This window comes from Poecilia reticulata, linkage group LG7 (genome assembly GCF_000633615.1).
Source record: "Poecilia reticulata strain Guanapo linkage group LG7, Guppy_female_1.0+MT, whole genome shotgun sequence".
Classification (NCBI taxonomy): Eukaryota; Metazoa; Chordata; class Actinopteri; order Cyprinodontiformes; family Poeciliidae; genus Poecilia; species Poecilia reticulata.
The window spans coordinates 14,318,653-14,332,198 of record NC_024337.1 but is presented as its reverse complement, the minus strand read 5'-3'; the positions used below and the strand labels follow the sequence as shown (position 1 = coordinate 14,332,198).

The 13,546-nt window shown below is 40.4% G+C and overlaps 2 protein-coding genes across 2 annotated transcripts in view; both read left to right on the top strand.

The window, feature by feature from the left end:
• The first annotated feature begins 504 nt into the window (after positions 1-504).
• sall4 (spalt-like transcription factor 4) lies at positions 505-7,513 on the top strand. Its single transcript, XM_008414564.2, has 4 exons — positions 505-688; positions 2,621-5,059; positions 5,143-5,447; positions 5,533-7,513. The coding sequence occupies exons 1-4, from the start codon at positions 622-624 to the stop codon at positions 5,968-5,970; spliced, it is 3,249 nt and encodes a 1,082-aa protein (XP_008412786.1). The 5' UTR covers positions 505-621; the 3' UTR covers positions 5,971-7,513.
• Positions 7,514-9,792: 2,279 nt separating this feature from the next.
• Positions 9,793-13,546, top strand: part of atp9a (ATPase phospholipid transporting 9A) — a 39,619-nt gene continuing 35,865 nt past the window's right edge. Inside the window, exon 1 of the mRNA XM_008414566.2 lies at positions 9,793-9,980. Coding sequence (XP_008412788.1) covers positions 9,913-9,980 — 68 coding nt within the window. The 5' untranslated portion in view covers positions 9,793-9,912. The remainder of the gene's footprint in view (positions 9,981-13,546) is intronic.

The window sequence follows — 13,546 nt, the reverse complement described above, 5'->3', positions numbered from 1 at the left end:
TTTTATTTAATATATATACCATATTATATGTTGTGCATACCCATCATTAGCTGAGTTTAGCATGAGTACTTCATGATGCAACTGTTGTGTCACGTTTCAGTGAGAAACTGCTCCTCGTGTTAAAACCTTTAACACGAGGAGCAGCGGTCAGACGAGCGAGCCCCCACAAATTGGGTGGTAATTTTAGTTGCGTTAGGGGAAGGAGTAATGTCCACTTTTTAAACGCTGTAAGCTGAAGGCCATTTAAAATGAAGAGACTCGACTGGCCTGTGTTACAGTACCCTACATATTTCATGAAGGAGGAAAAACAAGACCGAGAAGTTGGATATTATTAACCCTGCCTCCAACCCTCCGCCCGGCCACTAGCGTGCCTCCCCACGCCCCCTTCGGCCACACCGCTCGGCTCATCAATAGGGAGCGGATTTGAATAATGTGTGAGCGCTTGGACTGGAGCCAATCAGCTGTCGGGGGCCTGCGATAAATCGCAATGCATTATTGATAATAATAATCACGTTGACATGCGCATTTCTACTGGAGGGGGGTTAATTTTTCCAAGGCGAAGAATTTGTAGAAGAAGAGGAGGAAAATTGCCTGCGACTCTTTGCCCCTGATGGTTGCACCATGTCGAGGCGCAAGCAAGCAAAGCCGCAGCACATCAACTCTGACGAGCCCGGCTCAGTGGGAACTGGTGAGTTTTACACGCGAGATAAGCGGAGGAAACTGGGGCACCAAACTCGCTCCTTTTATGAACGAGTTCCACTGTCTTTTTTTTTTCCAAGCTCGAAGAGTTGGATTTGTTTTAAAGAAAGACAGAAAGGGAAAAAAAAAAACCAAACGTTGTCCTCTCGCACTGTGACCTGTTGCTGGCCCTTTGACTTGGTTGAGGTTGGCCTAAACTTAGCCGTGGTCGTGGGAAGAGTCTCGTTGGAAAATAATTTTGAACACATACAGGCACGCTCACAGGTGTCTCGCGACTTCAAAATGCAGCATTGTAAGTTTTTGCTCTTTGAAGCGGCCGACTTAAGTCGCTTGCTTGTAACTTTTTGTGTAGCTCAGAGCAACTGCCTCTCATTGGAGTTAAAATTGTAACATTAATTTGAGTCAGATTAGTGTGCTTGTGAAATATTAATCCTCTTATTTTTCGTTCGTTATATGTTTTTTATCCATCCAATTAGGTTGCAAATTCGGACTTTTTTAAAAGAATATTTGCAGTTTTAGTAATCTAAAAATCTGTCATTGATTTCTTTTTTTTTAAGGGGGTTACTGCGCAGTTTCGTCCTTCCTCGTTGCTTTTTAACAGTTGCCAACGGTTGTGGTTTTGTAAGCTTATTATTCAGTTGTAGTCATGCATTTTACACAATTATTGAATTTTACTTGTTTCCAAATATGTTTCATGCCCATATTTCAGACAACGGTATCCAAAAACTGTATGAAATGTGACTCTGGTGTAAGCTGACCTATAGGCAATAAATCCCCCAGTTTAATGCATGACTGTTTCCTTTAGTACATATGCGGAGAGGTGGGGGATGGAGCAGCAGTCGCCTTTTTTGTGGAGACTGGGTGGGGGTGCGTTTTTTTTTTTTCCTTCGGTGTTGCCATATGCAAGCTCCGTTGCAATCGCACTTATTACCTTTTTTTTAGATTTGTGAAACTGAAGTTAAGATGGATAAGATGAGCTTTTCTGCAACAGAATGTTGATTTGAATGTAGATTTGTGCGTTTGCTCCCATTCATTTTGAGTCTGACCTCGTGTCAGATCCCAGCAAAGGTGATCAGAAACAGGTCATGCGCCGTCAACTGCTGAACTGCTGCTTCTTTCTCGTAAATGTGGCTTATAGTGGATAAATATTCGTTTCATTCAAAGATTGCCACGCACGCTTGTACATGATGTCAATTCGCAGGTGTTTTCGCCGCTTAAGTTAAGAGCGGTCTAACTGTATAATGTGGGAAACCACACTCACTACTCCCTCTTGGACCAGTTTGAGTTTTTTCTTTTCTTTTTTTTTTTTTCTTTTTCATGACACCGCTTCAGTGCCTCCTGGTGAGCAATTAACAAGGCCAAAAGTTTCAGTGAGCAAATTCAAACAGGTGGTTTGCCTTCTTTCTTTGGGAGCATTTGCATTTAACAATGCACCCAGTTGTGAAATGGCCCCTCGGTCAACAGATAAATTAAAATGCACACTTTAAAAAACAGTCAGTCTGTCCTTGTGTGTAAAGAAGTAGTTAATGGGGTTGTAAATGCATACTTGCATTGTTGGATACTTATTTTGTAGAACATAAAATAAGTAGTTGTATTTTTTTGGCATTAGAAGTGAGCCCAAAAAAATTTTTTTCTTTATTTAAGCAATTTTAATTAAAAAATTGAAGAGAACTAAGTGAGAACAATCTCCTGCTTCTTTGTCTTTTAGGCTTTGTTTTATCAAAGGTGGATGATTGCCCTCTACTGGTCCTGTGGACACTTGGCAAATATGCTTTTAACTGCTGTGATGCTATGACATTTTAAGATATTTTGTTGTTGTTTTCTGTAATTATTGCCCATTTTTAAAAATGAAAATTTGTTTAGTTATCAAACAAGGCTATATAAAGTGCATTCATGTAAATCTCATGTTCTCTACTTGAAGGTATTCCTCGAGATGATCAAGCTGAAGATGCAGAAAATGATGTAAAAAGGCTAAGGATGGATGAAACCAAAGTCTGCAAAAAGTGTTGTGCAGAATACTTTGACGAAGCAGAGTTTCTCGAGCATGAAAAAAATTGCACTAAAAGTCAGCACATTGTCATCATGAAAGAGGGAGATTACAATGAGGTGCCTGAGGAATATTCACAAGGGTCTCCTGAAGGCCTGAACAGTGACCATGACGATGGTCAGTCAAGCAATCATTCCAATGCAGACCAACTTGAAGGGGTGGAGGAAGAGTTGAGCATGAATGCAGAGGATTCTGCACATCAGGATCAAGAAGAGATGTCCAATAGTCCTGAGAGAGCGTTCCAGCCTTCACCTAAAATCCAAGATTCAAATGTCACTCTTCAAACCTTGCCTGATACTAAAGTGGCTGTCTCCCAGCATTCTTCAAATGCACCCCAGGCCTTGCCACAGGATGTCTTTCAAGCTATCCCCATCATCTTGGAGCAGCTAGTGTGCCTTCAGCAACAGCAGTTACAGCAAATCCAGCTCACTGAACAGATTAGAATCCAGGTTGCCATGATGACCCCACAGGGTCTGCAGCCATCAGTGGGTACAGCAATGGATCCCCTCAAAGCTCTGGGTGCACACTTGTCTCAACAGCTGTCTGCAGCAGCAGCTCTGATAGGCAAAAGGACTGGCAGTCAGAGCCTTACCATGGAGTCAGTAAAGCAAGGTAAACTACCTCTTCCCACTGGAATTCCTAACTCTCTTAGTGCAGGTTTGAGACCACCGGCCTCTAAAACGGACATTTTGAAGGGTGTTCCGGATCTGGGGAGTCGTTTACAACCACTGCTGCCCCAGTCTCCAGGTGTCATGAGTTTCCCTAGCAACTTTAATGGTATCCAATCAGGGATTGACCCTTCTAAAAAGCTAAAAGCAAAGATACTAACCCTCCCATCAGAATCAAAGAATGGGGAATTATTGTTCAAGCACAAGTGTAAATACTGTGGAAAAAGCTTTGGCAATGACAGTGCCCTCCAGATTCACCTCCGTTCTCACACTGGAGAAAGGCCTTTCAAGTGTAACATCTGTGGAAACCGCTTTACAACCAAAGGAAACCTCAAAGTGCATTTCCAGAGACATAAAGATAAATATCCTAACATCAGTATGAATCCCCATCCTGTACCAGAGCATCTCGACAGTATTCCCACCAGCAGTGGCATTCCTTTTGGTATGTCTGTGCCCATCGACGAGTCAAATCTGACAGAAACTAAACCTGTCATAAGTCATCCAGCTGCTGCTGGGTTCAATCCACAGCCAATACCAGGATTCAAACCCATGTTTGATGGCTTTGGGAGTGAGCCGTTCTCTCAAAAGCCATGCCCATCGACGAGTGATAGTTCCCCACGCATTTCCACAGTGTTTGGTCGAGACCCGGGACTTGATCCAAATCACAAGGAGGCTAAAGAAATGCTAGGTGCATTCCATCACATGAATGGTGGTCCCCTTCCAGGCGAACCAAGCTCTGGAACAGCAAAACTTCAGCAAATGGTGGATGGGCTGGAAAAGAGGACCAACGATCCCAATGAGTGTGTGATCTGCCACAGGGTGCTCAGCTGTCAGAGCTCTCTCAAAATGCATTACCGCACACACACTGGTGAAAGGCCATACAAGTGCAAGATCTGTGGCCGTGCATTCTCAACAAAGGGTAACCTCAAGGCTCACTATGGAGTGCATAGAGCCAACACTCCACTTAAAATGCAACACTCGTGTCCCATCTGCCAGAAGAAGTTCACAAATGCTGTAGTTCTGCAGCAGCACATTCGTATGCACATGGGTGGGCAGATCCCCAACACTCCAATGCCAGAAATCCAGTATGAAGCAACAGAAGCAATGGAGCCATCCATACCAGAGCAGAAGTCTGTGGATAACAGTGGTGTTGAAGGAACCATGGAAGGTCATGAACCAGAGCTTCACTCCCAGAAGCTGACTGACTCCTTAAACTCTCTCCCATCTGCCACTGAAGAGCATCCGCAAAATCTTGCAGCCCCTTTACCGTTCTCCAGCCTAGATGTTCTGAAGAATATCACCTCTGCCCTCGTCCTGAAACGACAGAGCAGCACCGCTTCAGAAAGTGAGGGAACACCCAAAGGCTCGCCGCCAGTTCAGAAAGAACAGGAGTATCAGAACGGCCGAAGCCCAGCCATTTCTGACTCAGCCGTGTCGTTTCACTCCTCTTCCCCAATGAACATCAGCAGCAAGTCCCCTGAGGCAGCAGGTGATGAATTTACTCGCAGTCTGACAAAACAAGAACCTGATGGACCACAAGATGGAGGCGAGTCAAGTGGAGCCCTTGACCTCACAGCTTCTAGCAGCTTTAATACCAAAGTGATTAAAGAAGAACCCGGCATCCCGTTTACAAATGGGGACTATGGTGAGTTTTAACCATGTTTAAATGTTGGAAGCTGTCATATAACAGTGTATTGATCTAATTTTTCTTGTCTTTTGCATTCACAGTTCCCAGCAACATGCCTTTTATGAAGATTCCTCCAGGTTTGGGCAGCCTAGAAATGAAGATTCCACCTGAAAATCCTCTGGGCCCTCATGGATTATTCAGCTCCCAAATGCCCCAGGGCACAGCTGTACCCTCCTCCATCTCCACGGCACCTCGGCGATCCACCAAACAGCACATATGTAATGCCTGTGGCAAGAACTTTTCATCGGCCAGTGCTTTGCAGATCCACGAGCGCACGCATACAGGGGAGAAGCCATTTGCTTGCAACATCTGCGGCAGGGCTTTCACCACAAAGGGAAACCTGAAAGTAAGTCTTCAGAGGGTTTTTGGGAATTGCTGAAGTCAATTTTGGGTATCGACTTTTAACTAGGTCATTTATTCTCTTTTTAAAGGTACATATTGGCACCCACATGTGGAACAATTCATCTCGCCGTGGCCAGCGCCTTTCCCTGGACAATCCCATGGCAATAATGGCAATGGGCTCTGAAGCCAAGATTCTCCCAGAAATGTTACAGGCACCCAAAGAGCTGGGTGCGCCACAGATGAGCTTTGACCCGTCTATCTGGAACCAGTACGCTGCTGCTGCCTTCACTGGTGGCTTGACCATGAAGACCAATGAAATTTCAGTCATTCAAGGAGGCGGCATCCCGCTGCCTGGGAGCCCTGCCGGGGGACCACTGATTGGCTCTACCGGAGGCCTCTTGAAGATGGATGGATCTCACTCAGGCTTGCCCGGCGCAATGGCTGAAATGGAAAAAAACAGTTCAGAAAGTGTGCCAAAGTCACAGTTTCCACATTTCATGGAGGAGGGCAAAATTGCAGTTAACTAGTTTTTTTTTGTTGTTTTTTTTTTTTTTAAATCAGCAGGTAATCCCTTCCCACCCCTCTGCAATTTGCAAATGTGTCCCTTTATATTTGAATGAGGTACAATCAATGTTCAGAAAAAAAACTTTCAGAATTCCATCTGGATTGGCTGAGAGATTATTTTGTTTTACATTTAATCTAGACTTTCTTTCCCCTCCTGATCTCAATGATTCTTGAGTGTTAAGCTTAACTTGATTTATTACTACTGTAGGATTTTTTTATTTTATATGAACACATATGCGGGTATTTTCTCATGTGACTTTTATTTGTTTTGCTGTCTATCCAGAAGTTTGAATGTATGACTTACTTGAAACTTGCTTTAACTCAGACTGTCTCCTTGAGAACCTCTTGAAGGATTATGACTTTTGTAGGAAAAGTTAAAGGACGTGAATTTTAAGGACCCCAGTCTGACCGGGCAGGGCATGGTCTCAGTGTTTAGAATTAATACTATGGCTAACTGTATGTATCATTTAGGACTACTTTCCCTTCTGTTGTGTGCCATAGGTTTTATGACATTGTACATTTTTCTAGTGATAATTGTCATTAACTTTTTCTCATTGTGAAGGGCCTTTGATCAGATTGGTCTTCATATAAAAATAAATCAAAGTTCTACAGTTTTAGATTGTAGATTATAAATGCATTTTTATTGTATTGGTGCCAAGATACCGATGTTGATTCATATATCTAAGTGCCTGATCTGAACTAAACCTGCATTTTAAGGCACTGTTGGATTGTTACAAATACTCTTAGACTGAAAGAATTGGTGTTTCCCGGTGTAGTGTGGCATACATTTCATAATATTTTCATAGTTTACTCAAGTTGGTTTTCACCCACATACTCTGCTCTGAAAGTTACATTGGCACATTTAGTAGGCTGAGCTCAGAAAGCCGTCTTACGCTTAGTGTTGTCATACCTGCACTTTATTTCAGGTTCTGCTTTTACATTTCACTTCGCTTGTAATTGAATGAAGAGGTGACAAATTGTCATTTTTGTTGACCTTTCTTTCCGCAATGATCCAAACTAACGGTCAAGATTTCCTTTTTTCTTCCTGTTTCTTATCAGTTTGTAGCAGAATTTATTTATTTATGATACGAAATGCTTGAGTTTAGGGGTAAGTTTCTACCTCATTTCGATATAAGTTGTCCCTCAGAGCCCCTCACACTCAATGCAACGTTCTGTATATTTTCTTCCTGTGTATGCTATGGAAATCTTCACTCTCAACCTGCTGAGTTGAACAGTAATGAATGTATCACTGGACACTTTACACAACTCAGCCTGGTCCGAGTACTTTGTAGGCTCCTGCTGTTCATTCCTTTATCGATATGCATTTGCCAAGTTGTGCCTTTCTTTAAGTAAACCATGTCAAACCTGTTCTCAAGTTGCTTCCACAGTTCAAGCAACGTGGAGCCAATTTGGTCCTGTTTACAGTGTAAATGTGTGTTTTTCTTTCGGTTTCTTTGAGCTAAATGTTTTCTGATTTTTGAAGAATAAAATCAGGGTGACTTTTTTTGACACTTTTCCTGTCATCTTTTTTTCCAAAACTAACCAACCTGGTTGGCTACCTGGGTGGTAGCGTTACTTCCTAGTTTGTGCCATGCAAGCACAAGAACTCGGCTGAGCTTTAGGTTAATTTTTGACTCCAACAATGCCCAACATTCACATAAATCCCTAATTTACATCAATTCACCTTCAGCAGACTCTATAGTGAAATCCTTTCTCCTAATTCTCATTTCCCACCATCATTAATCCAGTGGCATTTTGCATTCTCAACGAAAACCCATTTGCATCCACAACCGAAGCATGCAGTCCATTTTGTGTCAACTGTACATTGGCCACTTCCTCTGCAGTTTAAATGAGGCAATCATTTGCATAATTGACCTTAAAGGAACCAAGCAATTCTTGTGGACAAGTGGGAGGGAGACTTTAGAAATGATGTAGTTTGTATAAACACCAATCAGTGCAGATGTCGAGAGCTATAGAGATTTTCTGTTTACTGTATGTCTTGTTTTTCAGAGATGGATTGCTGTTTTTGACATGGGCAATATAGATTACAAAGCCTTGTTTAAAAGAAAATCAAAATCAACCATGATGTGCAAAGAAAAGTACACATAAGATGAAGAATGACCAGGTGTCATGCATAGTTGAAACACTATACAGGATGGAATCATGAAAGCCAAAGCTGATTTCCATAGTGGTGGCTTCCTAAATCATGATAACAAAGACTAGTTCGCTTCTGCAAATGTCGCAACGCTCAGGTCAAAGTGGTGGCATGCAAATTTAATTATTGTAGGCATTACACATTATACAAATGGTGCATTTTGCAACAAAAGTGTACAGTCACCCAGTGTTTGATTTACATTAATAAATGTTTGCACCTGTTGCTTTGTGGATTTATAATTAATGCTCAGGGTGTTCAACACACCCAGCCACCTTCAGGCCACAGATCCAGGTGAGCTTTGGGAAGTCTTGTAGTCACGGAATATTGAAACTTTGCCTTAGTAATTTTTCACTTACTATTAATCCACCCATGTTTTAGTAATTTTCAATTACATAATATTCATCCTCTAACTTTGTTCACATTTTGTCATGTTACACCCACAAATGTAATTTTATGTGTTGGACTAACACAAAGCAGTGAACAATTATGAAGTGGAATGAAAATTATCCATAGTTGAAGGTCTCTGAGTCAACAGAATTTAACTTTTACAGTTGCATGTTTCTATTAAGTTTACACACATATAGGGAATGTTGCCCATTCTTCTCTGCATGACATCTTAAGCTCAGTCCAGTAGTGCAGAAAGAATTTGTGAACAGAAATTCCAAAGCATTATTTGAATGCATCATACACTTTGAACTAAATCTTTTCATGATACTTCTGACTCCATGTTTAGGGTTTTCATATCACTGGCAGGTGAACACTGACCACAGTCTCATGTCTTCTTTTTGTTTTTTTGTTTTTTTAGCTTGTAACAGCTTTTCTTCCAAGGGGCACCATTTCACATTTTTAATAAGCTTATTAATTCTGACCAGCTTTTTTCTGTCTCAAGAAAACCATCCTTGTAGCACGATATTGCCACAACTATTCACCTTTGGGAGACAACAGTGTTTAAAAAAAGTTTATGTTTGGCAAAAAGTTTGATTCTGAGATCTATTTTTATACTGCAAATTGTCAGCTAGACTTTTTATGACTTTCTTTCAATTATGTGTTTTCTTGCAACCTTAGGCATTTATGTATTTTATTGTGGTCTGCAGCCATCCTGGTCCAGGTAGGAATTTAATAACTTCCTTCTAAACCATTTAACTGTAGCTCTGCCTTTACAGTCTTTTTCAATAAATTAGTATATGTATTCCAATGAGGCTTGTTTGTCAGATTAAAAGTACCTTTTGAAAAAGGCAACTTTTAAGCAGATAAACTTACATTAAGGCCATATTTCTGTGGTAAACATGTTTTTATGCTTTTTTTATAGGTAGAATATAATATTCAACTCTTAAATGTCATGCTTTAATTACAGAAAATAATAATTAACAGAAATAAAGGCTTGAAAACATCTGTCGCTGGCCACCATTGATGCTGCCAATACCTTAAAGATGTATCCAAAGTGATCTAGTCTTTTTTTTTAATTATCAAAAATGAAAAACAACACGAAAAATATTAACCAGTATAAGTTACTAGTTTGTGTTTGTTCATAAAAAAAAAAAAAGCTAATCATGTTTAAATAGCATTATAAATATAGTCACGTCCTCTTTCCGACCGGTTGTTTGTCCCCAAACATCCGGGCCGTCTCTGTCCCCAGCACCGCCACCCTACGCACCGTCCTGAGTGACAGCTAGCAGCCTCCGCCCAGGCTAGAACCGCTACAACCAGGTTGACTTCTTCCAGCGCCTACCCGTTCCGGGGAGCCGCAGGGATGACGGACAGTATTCCCCTTCAACCCGTGCGGCGACAGAAGAGACACGACAGTAAAAACAGGAATGGGTAAGGGCGTTGGACAGCGCCGTAATCTTAATGTTATGTTTTTGGTTGTTTTTTTGTACTTGTCGGGTTCTCCTGTTGTACCGTAAATTGTTTACACCTCCGCATCGACATTGTGTCCGAGACCTATCTGAACCTAAGCCAATTTCTCTTGTTTTTAGTGGTTTAAAATGGCTAAAAGAGTCATTCATGCTTACATTTAACATGTCGCTATTCATTGTTGCACTTTAATGGCTAGCGTTAGCTAAGCTCCACGAGAGACATCCTTGTTCCGGGGTGCAGCGCTTGTAGCAAGTGCATTTGACGCCCATGTCAATATTTGCTCGGCTAACATCACTTTTGTCTTGCTAAAGAACAAAAAGCAGGTCTAATTCGTTAAAAATAGTCTCCAGTTCACAATTCATCAAAGCTATTCTTTATCAGATTATTCATTGTTGTAGCGCATCTAAAAAGGGCAGGCCCCATTACTGATGATGGAGAAGCAGGAGGCAGTGCTGACATGCTGCCCACAGACTGATGAGGCTGTCATGGTGATGTATATCTGTGAATTAATCTGAAAATACAAAGACTTTGAAAGATGGAGCCATGGAAAATGTTGCATTAAATCAGTGAATGGCTGATCAGTAGATGAAAAGGCTTGTTCAGCCTGGTGCATCAGGCTAGCTACCCACACAAACAACGACAGGGAGGTTTAGAATGGTGTGTCAATATGTTTCCACAATTTTTCACATTCAGCTTTTATTTGTAGAGCAAAGCTGAAACGAGGTGCTTTGAACATAAAAAAAAGTATTTGATAATTTTCCAGTTGTGAACATGTATGGAGAATTTTTTATTCTTCAGCTTTCTTGCCATTTTCTATTTCTTAAAGGACACAAATCTAATAATACTCAATAAATTCTGCCGTTTTTGAACTAATTTCAACCTTAAATGATAGAACATATTTATGGAATATCTGCTTTTGGCTTTCCTGATTTCTTGATGTTGACATTCACCATAGAAACAACCTTAAACTCAGATTTTTGCCTTGACCACCTCTAAGTGCATAACTCATAAATGCACGAGATGTACTATGAAATACTTTAAAAGTACAAATAGTAAAACAACAAACTTCAACAGAATATAGACATAAATCTGAAGACTGTGGATTAGTAGAAGTCATTACATGATGTGTCTGTCATCTAAAACATAAAGATTATTTAATTCAGTTAAAATATACAAAATTAAATTAAATTTTGTAACTCATATTATTGAAGTTTCTTCAAACAGTTGTAGATGATGATAGTGGTGGACAGAAAGGACTTCCTGTAACGGTCAGTCTTACAGCCATTCTGAGTGAACCTCTGATCAAAGTCTTTGTTCTTGCCTAACAGTTTGATGGCTGCCAAAAATCAACATTTCAACTCTCTCTTACAGTTTATTTTTCACCATCAGTGCCGTTTGTCCAGTAACGTGTGATTTGTCCTCATTCATGCGCTGGCTGCAGTACTGACCATATTCTAAGCAATGCAGTCAGAGCTGCTCTGCTCGACAAACGTGTTGACTCCATTTTGAAACTGCCTTGGCAGTTGAAACTGTCTCTATCTGCAGTAACTTCTTTAAAAGCTGCACATTACACCTGGTAAAGGCGTTGTTTTAGCCCCTTAACTGTCATAGACATGTAAGTGTTTTGAGGGGGGGACAGTTAAGAGTTCAGCCAGTGACTCATCCTACTTACTGATTGTGAGTTTATCTTTAACAGCAGAATCTTGTTGGTGTGATAAAATGTGTCCTTGCATGGTAATAAGTACATAATAAAGAAGGCCATCACCAGTTCTCCACTTTAAATGATCTGTATATGTTTCATTTTTTTATTATAAACTGTTATCTGTAAATTCAGTTTCAGGGAGTTAATGGTGTTGTTTTTGTTATGATACATTGACAAACATGGAGTAACTATTACCAAAAAGAGACAAACTTTGGTGAGCCAATACAGCATTGTAGGTTATAATACAGTTCAATTCAGTTTTTGAGGGACTTTACAAAGCAAAATGTTATTAAACAATGCATTCAATTTCAGTTTATTCTGACTGGTCAAAACATTTTCTAAGGAAACCCATCAGATCGCATGAATCCACTGACTTGCAGCAGTCACTCCTGGATGAATTTGTAGCAACGGGATAATTATGTTTTGTCATTGGCTACAATCCCTCATACTGAGCATGCATGTAGCGACAGTGGAGAGGAAAGACTCCCTTTTAACAGGAAGAAACCTAGACTTCTTCAAGAGAAAAAGTCTGGCTTAAGACTTAAACTTTAGGTTAGCAGAGCCAAAGAGGACAGTGGTTGATCTTTAGACTTTTGCCAAGGCAGATAAGAAATAAATCGGTTGACACATAAATTGGTTCACACCTAGTCGCATAGCCTTTATTTGCTAAACTATTTGGTAGAAAATTTGTCAGTAGTTTAAGATTAAGAACTACATCGCAATGCATCACAGTCATTCATATTTTATAGTCTGTTTGATATCTCACAAGATGTGTTACTTATACTAGGTTAAAGACATGCAAGCTTGGGTCATAATCTTTGTTTTGATAGTGAGAAATGACCTTACTTCTGCAGATAAGGTTAATATTTATTTACATGGCTCTCAGCTCAGTTCAGCGCTGCTCCTTCTGCATGTGTCTGGGTGGAGTAAGGTACACATTACAAACAGTGGAGCATTTACGGTGAGAGTTTCTCTGAATTGTAAATGATGATGTGAACACTTCCAAGTTTTTTCTGGTGGTATAGCTCAGAAAAAGCCTGAAAATAAATTAATTTTGTATTAGTTAACCAAATCTCCCAGGGAAACATTCAGAAACTTCTGAGAAGTAATCCCTGGTTTCCTGTTTCCCCTGGGGAAGAAATACGATGTGGCACAGAAGCCTGTTTCTCATAGCTATTGACCGCAAGGACCAGACAAGGGCTTATAGGTGTGTTTCTACTGCAGGACCCTTTTCCTGGAACCAGAGTTGTTTTGTTGGGCTATTATTAACAAAACCGCCGTATTTTCAAGGGTCAAAACAAATTACAAGCAGTAAAATCTTACCCCATAAACAGCGCTTGTAAGAAAATCCTACTTTTCATTTACAGTCATCTCTTGAGTAGAGTTTCATGGAACTAGAGTGAGGAGCGTTTTGAAATGGTTGAATCTTTCAGTGTCATAATTCAGTCATATCAGATTGAACTCATCGGTTTAATGAGATGGGTGTTAACATTTGTCAAATAATTACAAAATGTGGCTGTACTGAAATTTTGTTTCCTCTTTTCAGTCACTTTAACACAGTCTTCAAAGGAACCTTTAGATACTATGTACATAACAGCTGGTTCTTTGAGTCACGACAGGAAAAAGCCTTTGCTCTCCTGTCGTCACCAAAGTAAATATGTAGTTGACTAAACGCTACTTTAACACGAACTGCGTGTTTGGTCAGGTGAGATGAGCTTTTCTGCAACAAACACTTCAGTTTGGTCTGACATGAAACAAGGGAGGAACATGTGAAAAAAAAATAAAATCCCTTAATCAACCACCTTCGTAGCCACCTCAGTCTACA